This window comes from Ascaphus truei, chromosome 6, assembly GCF_040206685.1.
Source record: "Ascaphus truei isolate aAscTru1 chromosome 6, aAscTru1.hap1, whole genome shotgun sequence".
NCBI classification, from domain to species: Eukaryota; Metazoa; Chordata; class Amphibia; order Anura; family Ascaphidae; genus Ascaphus; species Ascaphus truei.
In genome coordinates this window covers 129,081,938-129,103,371 of record NC_134488.1, presented here as the reverse complement: position 1 = coordinate 129,103,371, position 21,434 = coordinate 129,081,938, and the positions used below count along the sequence as shown (strand labels likewise).

At 45.4% G+C, this 21,434-nt stretch overlaps 1 protein-coding gene across 3 annotated transcripts in view; it reads right to left on the bottom strand.

The window, feature by feature from the left end:
- LOC142497895 (B-cell receptor CD22-like) overlaps positions 1 to 20,783 on the bottom strand; it is a 73,912-nt gene extending 53,129 nt beyond the window's left edge. For 2 of the 3 annotated variants that reach the window (XM_075606304.1, XM_075606305.1), the window contains exon 1: positions 20,552 to 20,783. In XM_075606304.1, the coding sequence (XP_075462419.1) occupies positions 20,552 to 20,601 (50 nt within the window). In that variant the 5' untranslated portion in view covers positions 20,602 to 20,783. Of the gene's footprint in view, positions 1 to 16,347; positions 16,474 to 20,551 lie in introns of those variants that run through there. The other variant, XM_075606306.1, reaches the window with a different exon arrangement.
- Positions 20,784 to 21,434: the final 651 nt, after the last annotated feature.

Sequence of the window (21,434 nt, the reverse complement as noted above, 5' to 3'; positions counted from 1 at the left end):
CGTCATGCCAATGAGGATGCTGAAGCGGAGGGCAGGGAATCCGCACAGTGCATTGTGCTATGGCAGAAGAAGCCAGACATATAAGATAAGTGAATGTTGCAAATAGTAGGAGATAAATCTCCAGAGGGGAAACAACTCCTCACCTACACATAAAGGTTTTAAAATCACATATAAGTGTAACGGTGTTTCCCCCACCCAATCTCATATTGGCCCTATCCTGTGGAAACTGACCCATGTTGCATGTAGTGTAGTGCACCTGCTGGCTTACAGGACTCCTGAGTCTCCCGCGATGTTATGGGGAATATCATCAGGACTGGCTGTCGAGGTATGGCTGAGTTATACTCACTATTGGTACAGTGCCTCCATCTCTTCCAGACCCCCAGTGTCTCTAGAGGGAGGTCTCTGAAAGAGAACATCTGTGTGCATCTCCTCCCTGAATGACTCCAGGCTCAGGCAAGAAGGGTTCTTTATAAATGGCATACTTTATTTCGCCAACACACGGCTGACTGCCCATCATGCAGCCGGTCTTCTCAGCCGCTCATCATAGGTTGCCAACCCAAAGGAAGTCCCTGGACGCCACTCCTAGTCAGGGCCCTAGAAGCCATCCTTGCTCTTCCCTTACTCCCTGTCATGTCATATGGTTTTGAAGCAAAGGGTGGCACTGTGTGCCCATTTGCATGTCATTTCCCAGAACCCCTTGCTGCAGTGGAAGCACTGTATGCTGGGTGATAATTGTGAAAGGCAGGGTTGCAGACCTGTTTTACATATCAGGACATAATAACAATCATCTCTTCCTTAGCAGGTCTTAAAATTAGATAAATACAATCTCAGATGAACAACAACACATGACTGTAACGCCTGTATGCCTGCAGACCTGGCCAGTCCCCAGTACTGAGTTGGGTAAGGGTATATCACGCACCCACAGCCTGGAGGGCGTGCCCGGAGTGTGGTAATAGTGTTGCCGGGCCTGGTGAGTAAGGGTTAACGTAATACTTGCTGAGTCCGGGGTGCCAGAGGTCAGAGTGTTATGTCCAAGTGCCAGAGTTCAGGGGTTGGAGAGAGCAGCGTAGTGATGTCCGAAAGCCAGGGTTCAAGGGCAGGAGAAGGCAGCGTAGTCAAGTCCAAAGCAGTGTTCAAGTTCAAGCCAAAGGAATCCAAACGGGCAGGGACAGGAACCAGGGCTGAAACAGACAAGGGAGCTAGGCATAGACACTGCAAACACAGGAGCTACAGGAAAGCTATGCAGTGCAATGACTGAGAGGACAGTGTGGGGTTATATGTAAAGAAGGGCCAAAAGGGGTGAAGGGAGGAGCATAGGTTTGAGTGGGTACTTGCAGGGATAGGTCAGTGAGAGCAAGGGAGGAGACCGGGAGGAAATCGAGAGTTATTGCCTGCAACCGATGGGGGGCGGAGTCAGAGCGTGGGGGCGGCAGGTAACTAGAGCGGGTGCGCGCGCCTTCTGTAACACTGTTATGCGCGCGCACCGCGCGTGCACCAGAGCATGGGGGAAGTACAGCGGAGGAGGCGCTCGGCACAGGAGACAGAGGGGAAGGAGAAGCGGAGGAACCAGGTAGGGAAAGGGCAGGGATGACAGAGGCACACACGCAGGCATGCATGTACCACGATAGGGAACCCGCGATCGGGAGTGCGCGTTCTTGGTGAGGGGACCGCGCGCGTGCGCAGAGCGTGAGCCTGTGTGCGGACCGTGCCGTGGAGGAACGGCTCAGGGAGGGAGATAGAGATTGGGGACATAGGGGAGTGGAATATTTAGCCAGTATGGGACCTGGGGCGACGGGGGCACGCTGGGAATCGCGAGTCCCCCGATCCGTTACATTATCCCCCCATTGAGGATCGGACTCCGGACGATCCTCCCAAGATCTATGAGGGAACTTCCGATGGAACTGTCTGAGGAGTGCTGGGGCATGGATGTGATGCGATGGTATCCAGGAGCGCTCCTCCGGGCCATATCCTTTCCAGTGTACGAGAAACTGAAGTCTGCCCCTGGACCAATGAGAATCGAGTATGGACTGGACTTCAAATTCTTGTTGTCCTTGTATGACAACCGGGTTCGGTCCCCGAGGGCGGTCCGGAAAATTGGCAATTTGGATCAGGGGTTTAAGAAGCGACACCTGGAAAACAGAGGGGATCTTCATAGTAGGGGGAAGTGCAAGTCGGTATGCAACCGGGTTTATCCTTTCGAGGACCTTGAAAGGACCCAAGAATCTCTGTGCCAGTTTCTGGGAAGGAATCTTGAGCTTGATATTCTTGGAAGATAGCCAAACTCTGTCTCCAGGTTTGAATACTGGACCCACTTGACGTTGCCGAGCAGCTTGCGTTTTCTGTCTTTCAACGGAACCTTGCAAAGCTTTTAAGATCTTTTTCCAAGAATTTTGAAGACTGGAAATGTGAGAATCTGCTGCGGGAACACCAGAGGGGAGGGAGGAGAGGGGAAGACTGCTGGGATGGAAACCATAGTTAAAAAAGGTGACTCTTGCGTGGATTCGTTTTTTAATGAGTTAATGGCAAACTCAGCCCAGGGTAACTGGTCCACCCAATTGTCCTGCGATTCAGACACAAAGCATCTGAGATTCTGATCCAGCATCTGATTCATTCTCTCCATCTGCCCGTTGGTTTGTGGGTGATAACCCGAGGAAAATAGAAGGGAAATGCCATGTCTCTGAGAAAAAGCTCGCCAAAACTTAGAAATGAATTGAGTACCTCTATCCGAAACTATCGAAATAGGAACAGTCTGTAATCTGAAAATTTCCTTAGAACAAACGTCGGCTCTTGAGGGATATAAAGTGTGTATGCTTGGAAAACCTGTCTACTACGACAAGGATCGTATTCATCCCTTTGGAATTGGGAAGTTCCACAATAAAGTCCATGGAGATGTGTTTCCAAGGTTGTTTCGGAATAGGAAGAGGCATGAGAAGACCAGAAGGTTTGTGTCGGGCGGATTTACTCTGGGCACAGACAGGACAAGCTCTGGTGAAGTAAAAAATGTCCCTGTTCATCTTAGGCCACCAAAAGGTCCGTTTGATAAGATCTACCGTCCTCTTGAAGCTTGGATGACCAGCAGATCTAGATGAATGTCCCCACAGAAGTATTTTGTGGCGAAAATGTGGGGCAGCGTACAACCGGCGTACAACCGTCCTTCAGCACCTTAAATGTCCTAGGAATATGAGCCTGGGCTTTATTGATTTCATCCAAGACATCAAAGTTGTTGGCGGAAATAATACACTTAGCGGGAAGAATTGTCTCCGAAGATTCATTAGATTCGTTCTCCCTGGAGAACTGATGAGACAAGGCGTCGGCCTTGATATTCTTGGTGTCAGGAATATAAGAAATTGTGTAATTGAATCGAGAAAAGAACAAAGCTCAACGAGCTTGACGGGATCCCAACCGACGAGCCCCCTCAATGTACAATAAGTTTTTGTGATCGGTGAGGATGGCTCATTGCTCCTTGGTACCCTCGAGGAGATGTCTCCATTCTTGGAGGGCCAATTTGATGGCCAGAAGCTCATGATTCCCGCATCATAATTTCTCTCTGCCAAAGAGAACATTTCTGGAAAAGAATCCACAAGGATAGAGTTTCTCCTGTGGGGAAGATCTCTAAGAGAGCACTGCGCCGACTCCCACATCTGAAGCATCTACTTCTAGAGTAAAAGAAAGAGAAGTATCTGGATGCCGAAGGATGGGGGCAGACACGAAGGCTCTCTTGGGAAAGTCGAAGGTTTCAATGGCCTCAGGGGACAAAACAGTCGGATCAGCATCTTTCCTGGTCAGGGCAGTGATAGGTAGAGCAATAGTGGAGAAATTACGGATCAATTTCCGGTAGTAATTAGCAAAGCCAAGGAAGCGCTGCACGGCTTTGAGGGAGTTCGGCAACGGCCAGTCGAGTACAGACTTCAATTTCTCAGGGTCCACGGTGAAGCCTTTGTCAGAGATTATATAGCCTAAGAAGGCTGTGGAAGATTGATGGAACAGACATTTCTCCATTTTCGCATAGAGGCGATTAGCACGAAGCCGAGAGAGTACCAACTTGGTATGGCGAATGTGCTCCTCCAAGCTTTTGGAAAAAAATGAGGATGCTTTCCAAATATACGATGACGAACGTTCCCAAAATGTCCCGGAAGATATCGTTCATGAACTCTTGGAAAACAGCAGGGGCATTGCATAGGTCGAACGGCATCACTAAATACTCATAATGTCCCGAACGTGTGTTAAACGCGGTTTTCCATTCGTCCCCATCTCTTATACAAATAAGATTGTAGGCTCCTCTTAAATGGAGTTTCGAGAATTAAGAGGCACCTTGTAGACGGTCGAAGAGCTCTGAAATCAAAGGAAGGGGGTAACGTTTTTTTACCGTAATCTTGTTAAGCCCACGAAAGTCGATACAGGGTCTTAAGGAGCCATCCTTCATTTTCACGAAGAAGAAGCCTGCCCCGGCGTGGGAGGTGGAATTTTGGATGAACCCCTTCTTAAGATTCTCCAGGATGTATGACGTCATCGCTTCCGTCTCGGGCACAGATAAGGGATAAGACTTGGACTTGGGGAGTTTGGTTCCAGGAATTAAATCAATGGGACAGTCATAAGAGCGATGAGGGGGTAACACCTCAGTCTGGGTTTTATTGAAGACATCTAAGTATTCATGGTATACTGCTCCGACAAAGCTTATTCTAACAAAAGCCGCCGGTTGACCGGGGCTTACTCTGGCTGGCGCTGAGAATAGACAGCGCGCCAGCCGCATCCCCTCCGTGCCCCCCCTCCTATCTGCGCACATTTTATGCCCCTTCCCGACCCCCTAGCTGCTCCTGCTGTGCCCCTCTGCTTCCCCGTACCCCCGCTTACCTCACTCAAACCTTCAGGGGAGTCGGGGAAGCCGGGGAAGCCAGGGAAGTCGAGGAAGCCGGGCGCGCACGTGACTGTGACGTCACATTGACGCGCGGACGGGCCGCTTCTCCACGCTGCCAGCACGCATCCTGCCGTGCGGCTTTTGTTAGAATTAGCTATGTCGGAGCAGTACCTTCGGCAAAGCAGAGTGGGAAGATGAGGTGGTGTCGAGGCCAGCGAGCACAGCCACAGCAGAAGAAACCATCTTCTCTGAGGTATCAGCCCATTGGATCGGCAAAACATTGGCCCAATCAATACGCGGGTTGTGCAGCTGAAGCCACGGCAATCCCAGAATAACCTGGACAGTAGGGGAGTGGAAAAAATCGAAAACCATTACCTCGGTATAACCATCCGAGGTGGTTAGGATAAGTGGAATAGACTCCCAAATGATGAAGGCTGGTTGGAGCGGTCGACCGTCAATAGCCTCCAGGCCGATGGGTGACTTTTTCTTGACTAACTGGATTTGATTGATTCAAGCTAAGGCGTGATCAAGAATGTTGCCACCAGACCCGGAATCGATGAACGCTTCAACCTCTATTTGAAGATCCGGACCCACGAGAGTTTTGGGGAGGAATATTTTCTTCGGTAGTTCCTTGGGGAGAGAGGGGCAAGGAGAAATAGTACCCAGTAGAAGCGTTCCCATTTCCCGGTTTCAAGCGACAGTGACAAAGTTGGTGTTCTGGGGAACCGCAGTAATAGCAGATTCCCTCCTCACGGCGTCGCGCTTTCTCAGTGGCCTGAAGCTGTTGGCTACAGATTTGCATCAGTTCAGGGGCGTCCAATGCAGGGAAGGCCAAAGGAGGAGACCTAGGAGAAACAGGCAAGGACGAGAGAGAACGAGAACGGTGGTGTTCGTGGCGTCGTTCTTGGGTGCGCTGATCCATCTGGATACTGAGGGCAATGAGTACCTCGAGGGATGAAGGCCGAGCGTTAGCTGCAAGGTCATCTTTGAGAGATTCGGAAAAACCATGCCTGTATGCCGGAGCGAGAGCTTCATCGTTCCACTGGGTTTCTGCAGCGATGGTGCGGAACTCCACCGCATATCTTGCAGCTGACCTACGAGCCTGAGAGAGATGAAACAAGGAAAAAGCGGCAGTCGCCCTACGCGCTGGTGTGTCAAAAACCTGTTGGAACTCGTCCCGGAATTTGGAGTAATCTTGGGTTATATCTGGTCTGTGTTCCCAGAGGGGAGAAGCCCGAGCGAGAGCGTCGCCAGTGAGTAGGGCATAGACGTAGGCTACCTTAGTACGACCGGTAGGGAAGTGGGACGGGGACATCTCGAATTGGACATCACACTGATTCAGGAACCCTCGACAAGCGAGGGGATCCCGTCATACCGGTTGGGGGGTGGAATACGTGGCCCCGGATTATTTATAGGCACTGGGACCGGGGTAGATGGTGTCATAGGAGATTCCCGGAGAGACAAATTATAAAGTTTCTGTGTGACATTAGTGAGTTGGTCACTTAGGAATTGCCAATGTTCCATGGAGACACCTTGGCCCACCTCAGGGGGGTTTGCATTTGTTGGGCTCTGCATAATGTAACGCCTCTATGCCCGCAGACTTGGCCAATCCCCATTACTGAGGTGGGTAAGGGTATAACACGCACCCACAGCAGTGAGGGCGTGCCCAGAGTGTGGTAATAGTGTTGCCGGGCCTGGTGAGTAAGGGTTAACGTATTACTTGCTGAGTCCAGGGTGCCAGAGGTTGGAGTGTAATGTCCAAGTGTCAGAGTTCAGGGGTTGGAGAGAGCCAGCGTAGTGATGTCCGAAAGCCAGGGTTCAAGGGCAGGAGAAGGCAGCGTTGTCAAGTCCAAAGCAGTGTTCAAGTTCAAGCCAAAGGAATCCAAACAGGGGCAGGGACAGGAACCAGGGCTGAAACAGACAAGGGAGCTAGGCATAGACACCACACAAAGGAGCTACAGGAAAGCTATGCAGAGCAATGACTGAGAGGACAGAGTGGGGTTATATGGGAAGGAGGGCCAATAGGGGTGAAGGGAGGAGCATAGGTTTGAGTGGGTACTTGCAGGGATAGGTCAGTGAGAGCAGGGGAGGAGACAGGGAGGAAATCAAGAGTTATTGCCTGCAACCGACGGGGGGCGGAGTCAGAGCGTGGGGGCGGCAGGTAACTAGAGCGGGTGCGCGCGACTTCTGTAACACTGTTATGCGCGCGTACTGCGCGTGCACCAGAGCATGGGGGAAGTACAGCGGAGAAGGCGCTCGGCACAGGACACAGAGGGGAAGGATAAGTGGAGGAACCAGGTAGGGAAAGGGCAGGGATAACGGAGGCACGCCGAGGGGCGCGTGTACCACGATAGGGAACCCGCGATCTGGAGGGCGCGCGCTTGGTGAGAGGACCGCGCGCGTGCGCAGAGTGTGAGCCTGGGCGTGTGGACCGTGCCATGGAGGAACGGCTCAGGGAGGGAGATAGAGATTGGGGACATAGGGGAGCGGAACAGTTAGCCAGTGTGGGACCTGGGGTGACGGGGGAACGCTGGGAACCGCGAGTCCCCTGATCCGTTACAATGACATATTACAACGTGTCATGATTTATTTACCAAAAATAAAGCCAAAATGGAGAAGCCATGTGTGAAAAACTAAGTACACCCTTACTGCTTCCATAGGAATTAAGATGCTAAGTAGCAGACAGGTGCTTGCTAATCAAATGCCCTTGATTAATTGATCATCAGCATGTGTGACGACCTCTATAAAAGCTGAAGTTTTAGCAGGTTGCTGAGGATCCTACTTGTGGTTGCCGACGGTGTACTTACCTGATGTGGCGGTGACTATTTGTGTTCACAACTGCTTTAATATCTGCATCAGTTGTGAGTGAGCCTGTTTCCTCCCCTTCCCCTATCCTTTTCATTAAACTCACTCGTGCAATATTCCTAGATTTTGCAAAGACTTTTGATACTGTTGATCATTTTATCCTGCTTAACAAACTCCAGAGCTCTGGAATAGGGAAGCATGCTTTAAACTGGTTTCAGTCCTACAGTACCTATCAAGTAGATCCCAACATGTGTCCATCTCTGGCTCTAAATCCAACCCCCTGGATATCACCTCTGGTGTCTCACAAGGCTCTGTTCTGGGGCCCCTACTCATCTCAGTGTTCATCAATGATCTTCCCACAGCTTGTAAGGAAGCCTCAATACACATGTATGCAGATGACACAATCCTATATGCACACAGCCATAGCCTCTCTGACCTTCAACACATACTTCAGTCTGACGTTTTGAGACTCGAAAACTGGATTTCCCTAAACAAACTGTTTTTAAACACTGACAAGACTGTAACAATGGTATTTGGGACCAAGATTAATTGTTTAATGCTTCCAGTGACTGAGCTCCAGATCAGAACCAACGCTAACACCACCCTAACTCTTGTTACTAGTTTTAAATACCTGGACATATGGTTTGACTCCCACTTAACATTCGGAATGCACATTGATACCCTGATATCCAAAACCTATGCCAAACTAGGTGTAACCCATGTACCCCCCCCCCCCCGGTCGCAGATTGGACCTCTAGGGTGTAGTGAGGGCTGGCTACATGCATGTTGGTGGTGCATACATGTGAGGAACAGGAGGGCCTGAGTCTCCTGCGTTGGTTTGGGGATAACAGGGACAGGATTCTGGGGTATATGCCTCCATCTTCTCTAGCAACGGTGCAGTGCCTCCATCTCTATAAGCCCCAGGGATATGGGGTAGAACCCTTACAAAGAATTCCCACTCAGGGAAGAGAGATTCCAGTCTCAGTCAGTTCTTTGATAAAAGCAGCAATGTCTCTTTATGCTGTACAGCAGATTAGTATCAGCACACAGCAGCAGCTCATGCACAGCATGTACAGGGTCTTGTCCTCCTCTCCTTCTCCTCCAGGCTGTACCCCTGCAGGATGGGCTGTATGGGGCTTCAATACCCCCGACACCCACCCCAAGGGTATACCCTCTGGGTGAGGTAAGATTTCCCCCCCTCACCCCCTGAGCAGGGTGAGGGGCATTGGTCCACCAGCTATAGTTTTATCAGCTCTAAACAGGCTGGTCTTCTGTCTCCTCTCCAAGCACAGGTGTCACTCTAATCATAACCTCTCAGCAATCTCAGCTCCCAGTACAGAACAGAACTACTTGGTCTTACTCCAACTCAGACCAGAACTTCACTCCTCAGCTCCCAGGACATAACACCTCGTCACTTACAGGAACAGGCAGAACTAATTTTAGACAGCCCCACCCCTCATGATATCATCAGGCCCTACCCTCTGTCTCAGGCCTGCACACAGAGTCAGGGGCCTGCCTCCATCACTCAATGGAGGGCTTGAAGCGGGGGGGAAAAACCCATGATAACTACTGGCGGCCTGCCCTTAACAGGACTTACACCAGTAGGATAAAGATATATAGCCCCCATTTCTTACCGGGGCTACACTGGAACAAATCCTCCCTAATCCTGCTGGTCAGAAAGCGTATCGCACTGCAGATTCTAATGCCAATTATAGACTATGGAGATATAGTATATGGCTCGGCACCTCAAACCCACCTTAGCAAACTTGACACCCTCTACACTTCAATTTGTCGTTTCGTTCTTCAATGCAACTACAACACACATCACTGCGAAATGCTCAAAGAACTAGATTGGTCATCACCCGAGTATAGGTGCAAAGTTCACCTTTCCTGTCTTGCCTTCAAATACTTTCTGGGTAAGCTACCCATCTATCTGAACAAGCTCCTCACCCCTACCACATGCAGCACTTATCACCTGAGATCAGACTCCAAAAGACTGTTCGTGGTCCCAATGCTCAACAAAGTATCCGGCCGCTCCACCTTCTCTTACCGTGCACCCCAAAACTGGAACAACCTAACGGAGACTCTCACATCCAGCACCAGTTTAAGTTCTTTCAAAACTAAGGCTGTCTCACTTTTTAATCTGGTCTGTAACTGTTACATACGCGTATAATATATACTATCTCTAACTGTGCATGCAATGTATTGTATATAATGTATACCCTGTTCATTTATGTTACTGTATTTTTAACCATGTATTATTTGTCATATTAACTATGTCCAGGACATAATTGAAAACTAGAGGTAACTCTCAATGTATTACTTCCTGGTAAAACATTTTATAAATAAATAAATAAAATGTTTAAAGATTTTATGCTATGGACTGTGCACTTTCTTTTTTCTTTTGTTTTATATGGTTTTTATGCACTGTAGTCCTCACCTTGACATACTGTAGGCTGATATATGCAGCCAAAACATTGTTTTTTTTTGGCACAATAAATCTTTTCTTATTAGCAAGTGTGTGTACCTGTTTCACTCCAAATCTTGACTGTTGCTTTCTCTGGTACCTCAGGATATCCTTCTGATATGGAGCACTGGCTGATAAGTATCCCGTGATTTGTTACAGAGTTCCTGCATTTCCCTTCTTATGTGACTGGGTTTAGAGTCCTCAGTTCTTATTTACATTGCCAAAGTGCTCTTCTCTCATTTTAACATCCGTGCCTCTTAGATAGGAACCACTTGCCATTTAGTTCCTCAGCAAAAGATTTATTTTCTCTGGTGTTCACAGAAAGTCACCATAAACACAACAATTTCACCCGTTTCTTTGAAAATCGCACAAATGTTTCAAAATATAAGGAAAAATGCTTCTACAGTAGTTAAAGGGCCAGGGGACACGGTGCCATTCTCTGCAGTAAGCTAACATTTAAGAAATGGTGGCATTTTTTTTCTGGCAAATGTCTAATAATGAGTAACGAGGTACCAATGATTTAGAAAATAATTCTGATAACATCACAATTTTCATGAGGAACCAACATTCACCAGTTTCATCAATTTTTGGAAAAGTTGCGCATACAGTATCTGTATTCATTTTTTTTTCAAAGCACGTAGCTGTTAGCTGCATCACCCAGACTCTCCAATCTTTTAAAGGCTTTTTTATAATAGACTCAAAATAATATGTTGATTAATAGAGGGATAAATAGTCACCCACCCAGGCAGTCAGTCACCCACCCAGACAGTCAAGACAGTCAGTCAGTCACCCACCCAGGCAGTCAGTCACCCACCCAGGCAGTCATTCACCCACCCAGGTAATCACCCACCCAGTCATTCGACCACCCACCAAGTCATACACCCACCCAGTCAGTCACCCACCCACTCAGTCACCCACCTAGTCAGTCACCCACACAACCCAGGCAGTCAGTCACTCACCCACCCAGGCAGTCAGTCACTCACCCAGGCTGCCACTCACCCATCCACGTTCCTTCCATCACCCCGATGAAACCAGTCCCATCGCCTGCCAAATGAATGCCCCCTGTGGCAGGTTGAAGGGTCTGGGGGGGTAGTGGTGATAATTGTATATGAGGGAAGGTAGTGGTAATTGTATCCTGGGGTTGGTAAAGGTAATTGTAATGTTGTGAGAAAGTGGTAATTTTATCTGAGGGGTAGTGGTTATTGTATCTAGGGGTTACTGGTAATGGTATCTGGGTGGTAGTAGTGATAATTGTATTTTTCGATAGGTAGTAGAGGTAATTGTATCTGGGGAGGGGAAGTAGTGGTGTTTGTATATGGTGAGGAGGTGTTTGTGTATGGGGATGTTGGTATTTGGGGGGTGTAGTGGTATCTGTATTTGGGGGGTAATGGTGTCGCTATTTGGAGGGGTAGTGGTGTCTGTGTTGGGAGGGGGTATTATGTGTGAGGAAGAGAGGGGGAAGAGTGGGTGAAATAGTGAGGGGAAGAGTGAGAGACAGAGGGGAAGAGAAATACTGGTGTGAAAGGGAGGTGTTAGTCTTGGGCCCCAGGAAATCTGTCAGCGGCCCTGTTATGAATAATACAGTTATATCCTATGCTTTGATATCATAGTCTGGTCAGTGTTACTATGTAGTAGTTATTTAGACACATAATAGATACAGTATCACAAGGTTGCCAATGTTATAACTTGTGTCCATTGCTTCTAGTTAATGCAACTCAGTGTTTGTCATTTTGTGCTCTGTGATCCTGCAGGATTTTCTTCTTTCTAAAAATAATATTGCTGCTTTTCGTACACGGCAGAAAAATTGGACAGGTGGGAGGTTATGACATGTACAGACTGACTCATGCAAAACGGCTTATTATACTACAATTTGCACATCATTCTAAAGTTCACTTTAGGCCAGATCGATGACTACCAAACCATACAGATGCCAAAGAAATCTTGCACCAACAGACACCTTTTCCCTTTAAAACACCTTGTCCAATACGGATCTCTGTTTCTCACAGAAAATACAACATTGTATTTCCAACTGGACAACTGCCAGGCTCCATCCATGCCAAACCCATGGGTTTGCTGGCTATGCACTTCTTTAACCCAGGCTAATGCCTATGTAATACAGCAGTCGCAAGCTTATAGGAGTCCATGTTAAAATGGTCCAGACGCAAAATGTGACACTTTTGCATGTCATTTCCCAGAATCCCTGGCTGCAGTGCAAGCATTGTATTTGTATGCCATGACAAAATTGTGAGAAGCCGGTTTGCAGACCTGTCTGAGACATGTGAATGTGCTCACAGGTATTATTTTTTATTATTAAAAATGTATGTTTTTACTGAGTGACAGTCTGTGACTTCACTGACTTGTAAAATACTTCTATTTAAAATAAGGTTGGGAACTTTTAAAACCTGAACTCTTACTATTTAGGGTGATTTCAAGGACACATTTACCCAATTTTGGGCTCTTCCGTTAGACATCCCATTTCCAAACCTGTTCTGAATGGGAAGCTCTGAATGAAGAGAAACCTGAGGTCAATGGGAAGAGATGAGCAGAGCACCAGTGCAGAAACTGAACGCTTTCAGTGGCAGAGGCAGAGGTTTTATGCCTGAAGCACTTATTCCCATGACCTGCTATTTATATTATTTGTTATTTATATGATTCTCGCGTATTACTACTGTGAAGCGCTATGTTCATTAATGGTGCCATATACTGTCACGGCCGAGTTTATTCTAACATTTACCCGGTCTCGGCCGCGACAGATACGGGCGCGCGCCGAGGTGTCCCGTGCGCGCGCCGGAGCCTCGGAGGATCGGTCCTCCGATCGGGGCTTCCCCCTCCCCTCTCCGGGTCCGCTGGGTCCCCCGGAGCCCCCCACCGCCATCCCCCACATCGCGGGACACCAGGGCTCCCTTCGGGGAGCCCTGGGCACGCACGCTGTGCGCGCACGCTCCCGATGAAGCATGACCGCGCATCGGTGACGCGCGGCACGCTGAGGGGATTCGGCATCAATGCCGGGAAACCTCCCGGCTTGCGGCTCGAGCCAAGTTCGAATAAAGTGTGCCGCCTCTGTAAATAAAGACATACAATACAGAGGTACAGATAAAATATCACAGCCATCATTGTATATAATGTATATAATGTATACCCTGTTCATTTATGCAACTGTATTTGTAACCATGTATTATATGTCTTAACTCTGTGCCCAGGACATACTTGAAAACAAGAGGTAACTCTCAATGTATTACTTCCTGGTAAAATATTTTATAAATAAATAAATCTTCAAGGACTAAATATCTGGAGGAATTACAAGGATTGCAAATAGAGCATAAAGCTCAGGCAATTTGCCAGGAACTGGAGAAATATTCTAAGCAGTGTGAGAGATAACAGTAATTCTCATATACTGTAGGATGCCATGGAAAAGGGTCATATTTACGCCACACACAAAGACAGGAAATTATAGGGCTTCCGCATAATGTTCAAAGACGGAAGGTCCAGAGAGATTTGCCAATGATAAGTAAAAAGATGGGAAGGTGAATTAAGAAATTACATTCTAATTAACACTTTACTGTAGGGAGAAAAACCCCCACTAGATTGTGAATGGCTAGGGATCAATCCTCCAAGACTTTTATCAATATCCTTCATATATTGTGTGATGAGTCGTCATTGTTTCCTTTTTATATGAAATACTTAATGGGAAGAAAAAAACAGCCTACAAAGGGGGACGTACTACAGGGATATACACCATTCCTATCCAGTGCCTTTAATATAGGCACACCATGTGAGTGTATGTTACCCCCTTTTTCGAAGTCCCATTTTTGCCTGAATGTACTTCACCGTAGAGTATATTTTGTCTTTTTTTGATGTTGCGCTGGTCTTTCTTTTTGCTATACTTAAGACATTGCATTACAGGTTCTCACTTACACCAAAGGTGTTAAGAAAGAGGATGGATGATGCAAATGCAGTCTGCTGTTCTGGTGGATCACCTTCTATTGTTTAGGAAGACACAGCACACAGCACGGTTTGGGACCTGCCTTAGAAATATGAATGTGCTCATAAGTGTTCTTCATGGTTACGTTACTTAAAATACTTACAAATGTCAAAACTTTGGTGAAACTTGTGCAAAAACAGGGTCATGAATATATCAAAGAGAACAAATATCTGATGCTGTTTTGTTCAGTTTTGGAGCAGGATACGGATATATAGTAGTAAATAATTTCCAGGGATCCATACTCATTGATTAGCTACTTATTATTAACATGTACTAACAATGAGGGAAAGGGAGTAGGTCATATGATACCTTTTATTAGACCAACAGGTAGTTGAGCTGTTGCAAGCTTTCGAACCTCAGGGTCCTTCAACGGGTCCTACCCTGAGAGGTTTGAGAGCTTGTAACATATCAACTAATTATTGGTCCAATTAAAGGTATCATACCCCCCTACTCCCTGTTCCTCCTTTGTAACTACATGGAAGAAAGGACAAACATGGCTACCCACCCTTCTATGCTTATTATTAACAGTGAGAGATGTTGACTGAGATGTTGTCTCGGGTTAAGCAGAAAACTTGTATTAAAAGATATCAATGCAAAGTAAAAAACCAACAGTAAATCCCATTATAATATTGTGCTAAATTCATACTCTAAACTCTCCTACAACCAGGAGGTCATTCGGTTCTGCACAATATGACAACAGCCAGGATATCATTCGGTTCTGCACACTATGACTACAGCCAGGATATCATTCGCTTCTGCACAATATGACCACAGCCAGGATATCATTCGGTTCTGCACACTATGACTACAGCCAGGATATCATTCGCTTCTGCACAATATGACTATAGCCAGGAGATCATTCGGTCCTGCACACTATGACCACAGCCAGGAGATCATTCGGTCCTGCACACTATGACCACAACCAGGAGATCATTCGGTTCTGCACACTATGACCACAGCCAGGAGATCATTCGGTCCTGCACACTATGACCACAACCAGGAGATCATTCGGTTCTGCACACTATGACTACAGCCAGGAGATCATTCAGTTATGCACAATATGACTACAGCCAGGATATCCTTCGCTTCTGCACACTATGACTACAGCCAGGATATCCTTCGGTTCTGCACAATATGATTATAGCCAGGAGATCATTCGGTCCTGCACACTATGACCACAACCAGGAGATCATTTGGTTCTGCACACTATGACCACAACCAGGAGATCATTCGGTTCTGCACACTATGACTACAGCCAGGAGATCATTCGGTTCTGCACACTATGACTATAGCCAGGAGATCATTCGGTTCTACACACTATGACCACAGCCAGGAGATCATTCGGTTCTGCACAATATGACCACAGCCAGGAGATCATTCGGTTCTGCACAATATGACCACAGCCAGGATATCATTTGGTTCTGCACACTATGACTACAGCCAGGAGATCATTCGGTTCTGCACAATATGACCACAGCCAGGATATCATTCGGTTCTGCACACTATGACCACAGCCAGGAGATCATTCGGTTCTGCACACTATGACTACAGCCAGGAGATCATTCAGTTCTGCACACTATGACTACAGCCAGGAGATCATTCGGTTCTGCACACTATGACCACAGCCAGGAGATCATTCGGTTCTGCACACTATAAGTACAGCCAGGAGATAATTCGGTTCTGCACACTATGACCACAGCCAGGAGATCATTCGGTTCTGCACACTATGACCACAGCCAGGAGATCAAGCGGTTCTGCACACTATGACCACAGCCAGGAGATCATTCGGTTCTGCACACTATAAGTACAGCCAGGAGATAATTCGGTTCTGCACACTATGACCACAGCCAGGAGATCATTCGGTTCTGCACAATATGAGTACAGCCAGGAGATCATTCGGTTCTGCACACTATGACTACAGCCAGGAGATCATTCGGTTCTGCACACTATGACTACAGCCAGGAGATCATTCGGTTCTGCACACTATGACCACAGCCAGGAGATCAAGCGGTTCTGCACACTATGATGCTGACTGCAATGAAAGGAGACGTATTCTGATCCTGATCTACTATCAAATGTTATTAATCCTGCTGAAAGTTTCATTATAAACAATAATGACAACTGCATGATTAATATGTCCACTCACCCCCCCTGGCAAACTAAAAGACAATATAGATTTACAGAAGCACATCTAAAAGAATGTAATTATTGAAAAAGGCTGAGATGAAATATGTTTACCTCAAATCCAAATGCTTTTTTAAATTTCCATTTGGGGAAATGATTCAACTAATTGATCATCTCCACTATTGTGATTCTTCATGCAAAAATAACATCCAACCTTGCAAGGCTCGCAATGTAAAACAATAACCATCTCACTTTGCCTTCCGATTCTGAGCTTCCTGACAGAGTTTTTCTAACCCCCTCCCTCTCCTTTAAACTGTTACATGGGTTTGTATCTTTTGATTTCCATGCTAAGTGAGTCTAGTTCTTTGAAATCTAGGTACTGTACATACCAACATGTTCTTAAAGGAGCAATCAATGCAATATCCTACGTGTGTCTTTTTTTTTTACAAATTGAAATAAATCAGTTCTGTAGTATTAGACAATACTTACTACATTTTTTTAAAATTCAATGCTTTAATGAGTTTTAATATACTGAGCATCCTTTGATTCCATAACAGTGTTTAACACACCTCCCTAGCAGTGCAAGATCTTGTCACACTTTCCTGTTTGTGATCATTTGTTGCCAATATTCCCAGCAGGTTTAGCTGCAAACTGTAACAATAGATAATGTTACTGTAGTGATATAAGAATACATTGTAGCTGCTGAGTTACACTCGCTGAAGGATTGATCAAAACTGAAAGGCAGCCATTTAGTGAACCCTGGGAAGCAGGACTTTTGCTGATCGATCACAGGAGAACAAATTGATCGGCAGCTTAGGTAATTATTTATCAATATAGGTAATCTAAGGCTGACTATATTAAAACAATTTTTTTTAAGCGCCGTGCGGACTGCGTCTTTATGCCTCATTATACTTGAACAATAAGGCTGAATGCAACCTACCTCTGAAATCAGCTCCCATGAATATCACATCAACATGTTATGGAATTAGCCTTCCACCTACATTTAAAACACATCTTCAAGGATCTGTACAATAGAGTACAGGTAACAGGTTGGTCGTATTGACTTGAAACCACCAGCTGTGCACCAAAATAAGCACCACATTATTACCAAAAGGGACATCAAATATCAAGCTAATTTTGATAGACTTCTTTTTTAAACAGTAGTTCATGTTTCTGGAGACCAGTGCTCAGTTTGAGCTATTTGCATAACTACACACAGTTACAATTTTGCTGCACGTGTGCATTGAAGTGTATCATGCAATAAAGGCAGTATATACAGAAAGCCGTATACATGACCTGCCTGCCATAATCAGATAAACTCATTTACCAAAATAATTAGTCAATGCAAGATGTAAGAAAAATGTTGAACCTTATCATAAGTTGCACTCATTTTAATGTAATATTTTCACATTCGAATTCCTGGATATTGAATGAAAATGAAAATAAGCAAATAACAGACCCTGTAATAAAATTCAGTATGGGCTTTTAGTTAACATAACTCTCGAGTGTGTGCTGTGCTGTGAACTTATTATGACATGTCATTGGGGCCATGTTCATCTGTGCCACTCTATGTAAGATAGTTTCTGTAAGTCACATGTTGCTAGAAACTCGTATTTTTGTGCAAATCAGTAGAGATGGGTGCATTTTTTTTGTTGTGAATTTGGATCCGCTGTGGATCGTCGGGTTCCTTTTGGTCCGCGGATTTCAGCGGATCAATCTCAGAAAGGACGATTCGCGTTTTGTGGATTTTTTTTATTATTGTTATCAATACAGGCAGTCCTCGTTTTACAACGCTTCGCTTTACCACGAATGGCTTATCCAATGCTATGCAATACATACCTATATTCATTTTTACAACGCCAAAACGGCTTATCCAACGTTCTTACGATGCTTTGCAACATTGTGTATGTGTGTATATAATATATATATATCATATAATATTATATTATACTTTATAATATATTATATTATTAAATTACATGATATATTTTGTTATATTATATATATAATACAGTATATACACTATATAATTTATGTGTGTGCTGCATATCTTATTGCCGGAGTAAAATATTTTGTGTATTTTAGCATTAAAAATGCCTTCAGGAACGGAACCTTTCAATTAAACAGTGTTCCTATGGGAAAACGTGTTTCGCTTTAAGACGTTTCGCTATCCAACGCCATTTTGAGTAACGCATTGTGTTGGATAACGACGACTGCCTGTACACTCCATGAATTCTGCAACCCGTGGACTGGTTTGTAGAATCCAATCCGTGGATTTTGCAAACCATTGGTGGATTGTTAAGAATTACAAGAAGTATTTAAGTATTTTTTCTAAATATTTTTGGACCCTGACTCCCTTTTGGCTGGGAGCTGCACCTTTGCTGCAAATTACATTTGCTTCCTGTTACAAGCAGCTGTCGCGCCTCTATACAGATTCAGGAAGTGGGTGAGTGATTAGGATCTTAAAGGTAATGACTGTGTGTACAACCTTATCTTATTGAAGATTTATCTTAATGAAGGTGTGAGCGACACCCCTAATGAGGATTGGGGTGATGTGGAGTTGTTCATCCACCCTAGCCTTCATTGCTCACTAAAAAGCCAGATGAGGGTCATGTGACCTTGTCACCCATGTCTTCATTGAATACTGTTCACATTCATTTACGTTTTCCAATATTGGTCCAGTACTTGAGCAGCGACTGTATAACCACCTTGTGCTGAACAAATTACATGATTGCATGAAAACCCTATTTTAGGACAATGGAAACTACACTGGTTTGATTTTCAGCCTCTAATTCTGATTTAAAGGTGGTTTATCTTGTAAAACAAAAGAAGAGATTACAGAAACATACAGTATCTCAATTTAAATAGAAGTGTGAAAAAACTTGCTGATACATTTGTATAACTCTTGGCAGGTTATTCAGTAAGCTGTGATAGTTCCGATTGGGGCACTATCGCAGGGAAGCTCCTATTAAATTGTATTGGGGATGCCGTGCGATAGTACCCTCATGTCATTTGAATGGAAACCCTCTTTGTGGTCTCCCTTTGACTAAAATGCTTGTTTGAGTATCAACATCACAGGAATTACTGCAATTACATTATTGTGAACAGGTTCGATTTATAACTGTGGGATTTTAAGAAACCTGCTATAATAGTTAAATTAAATCAAAGGTGGACCATATTATGCAATAGTGGGTCTAGTATATACAGTAAACCACCTTCAGACTTTATGTCTGCAGAAAAATGAGGATGCTATAGTGCAGAGGTGGACAAATCCAGTCCGTAAGCCCCCACTCCTCTCCTCCTCTCCTCCTCTCCTCCTCTCCTCCTCTCCTGCTCTCCTCCTCTCCTCCCCTTCCCAATAGGTTAGGTTTTCAGGATATCCCAGCTTTAGCACAGGTGGCAGGGCTTGAGACTGGAGTTGAGCCTCCTGCTATAATGGGTGGTATTAGTCAGGTGATACATACTTTACACTTGGGAACACTCCAAAACTCAGATGAAAGAGTGAAGGTTATTGTCCAATCCATCACATATACAAACCTAGATTATTGTGGAGGACTTTGGAAATAATTGATGTACGGTTCGGTAACAAGTACCTGGCACTTTCAGTGTTTACCTGTTCCTCTCTGCTCCCAAACATTGTTACTTGCTTTAACAAGTATACATCAGTTTAGTATTGAGACAATGTTAAATGTACACAGAATGTTTCCCAAGCAGCAAATGCGACAATAAGGCTGCGTTTATAGTGCACGTCGCGTGCGCAAAACATGCACTAAGCTGGAGGCTACTGAGAGGCGTGGCGGACGTGTCGCGCAGCTGGTTCGCCCTCATTGGCCCAACCGCTCACATGACGCAGCCGTGGGCCAGAAAAAAAACAATTAAAATTGCATTTTGAACATTTGCGCGCTCTCGCGCACTGTGGGCCGCCTCATTGACGAACACACATTTGTTTTGGCGGCGCGCGATGTCGCGCGCCTGTACTATAAGCGCAGCCTAATATTCCCAGCCCACTAATAGAAACATCTTTCTGTACATTTAGCATCTTTCTGTGCATTTAATGGATACATTATACTATTGGAGCATGCGACACAATAGCAGACATAAATATAGGTGATCATTTAGTGATCTAAGGGGCTTAATTTTCTACTGTACTGTATGTGCTGAAGTATCTGATCAAGTCATTTTCAGACAAAATTCCCTACTGACTTCAAAGGAGAATTTCAGCTGAAATCGGCATAATTGGGTGCTGTAGCACATATAACATTCCCCCCTAAGAATCTTTTATCTTAGATCAATCAGTGCTGCCAATTAATGGAATTACCTGTTTTTAGGTGTGGATTCACTTCTTGGCTGGTAGAAGGAGAAAACCATTTAAGTCCAAGCACAGGACGGCATCACAAACGATTGTCTTCTATGTCAGTATGCCATAAAAATAAAGTAAGACTGGTAATCTCTTCTTGCACTTGAAGCCGGTATGCTGAACTTTGCATTGGAAGATAACTTCTCGCCTTTGGTTCTCTTGGGACGTAACTGAGAAATGAGATTTCCGGCCATCCCCGAATGATTATGACTGAGCGCTTCAATGCCCAGATCTGTAACCAGCAAAACACTTCCAACCCTTTCCTTCTTTACAAGAGCTAGAGGTTACCCAACATTGATTAATTCCTATTCCTAAAACCACAGTAACAATGACAATCATGGTGATATCAGGAAGGGAGGAGGCGAGGGTGACAGGGGAAGGAGAATGTGAAGTTTCTAACCGTTGTGGCTTTCTTTTGACAAAATGGCATTGTAAGAGCCACTTCCCCTCTCTTTCTGTGTCATTTAATAATGACTTATTTACAGCTTGATGGTGCTTTTGCTTTTGTATAAAATGATCGCTTCACTAATCTCAACTAATACAGTATTTTTCATAAAGTGAGCTGACTCTAAGATACATTATTTCTGGTAAATATAGCCAAGAGTGTGTTTCTTTGCAATGAGTTGCTGCTTATTTTGGCAGAAAAGCTAATTATTTGAGTCCGGAGTCTAAACTCTCTTCAGAAGTGCAATCATCAAAGTATACTCTTGTAGCCAGGTCTCCTCCGGTCCCCCGGTGTATTTATGTGTTCCCCTTACCTCCGCTGATATAAGGGGTGCTGCGAGAAGCGTGGGGCTGCTGCTGGGGCGAGCGCGTCGCCGGAGGCTCGGGCGGCTGCCTCTAC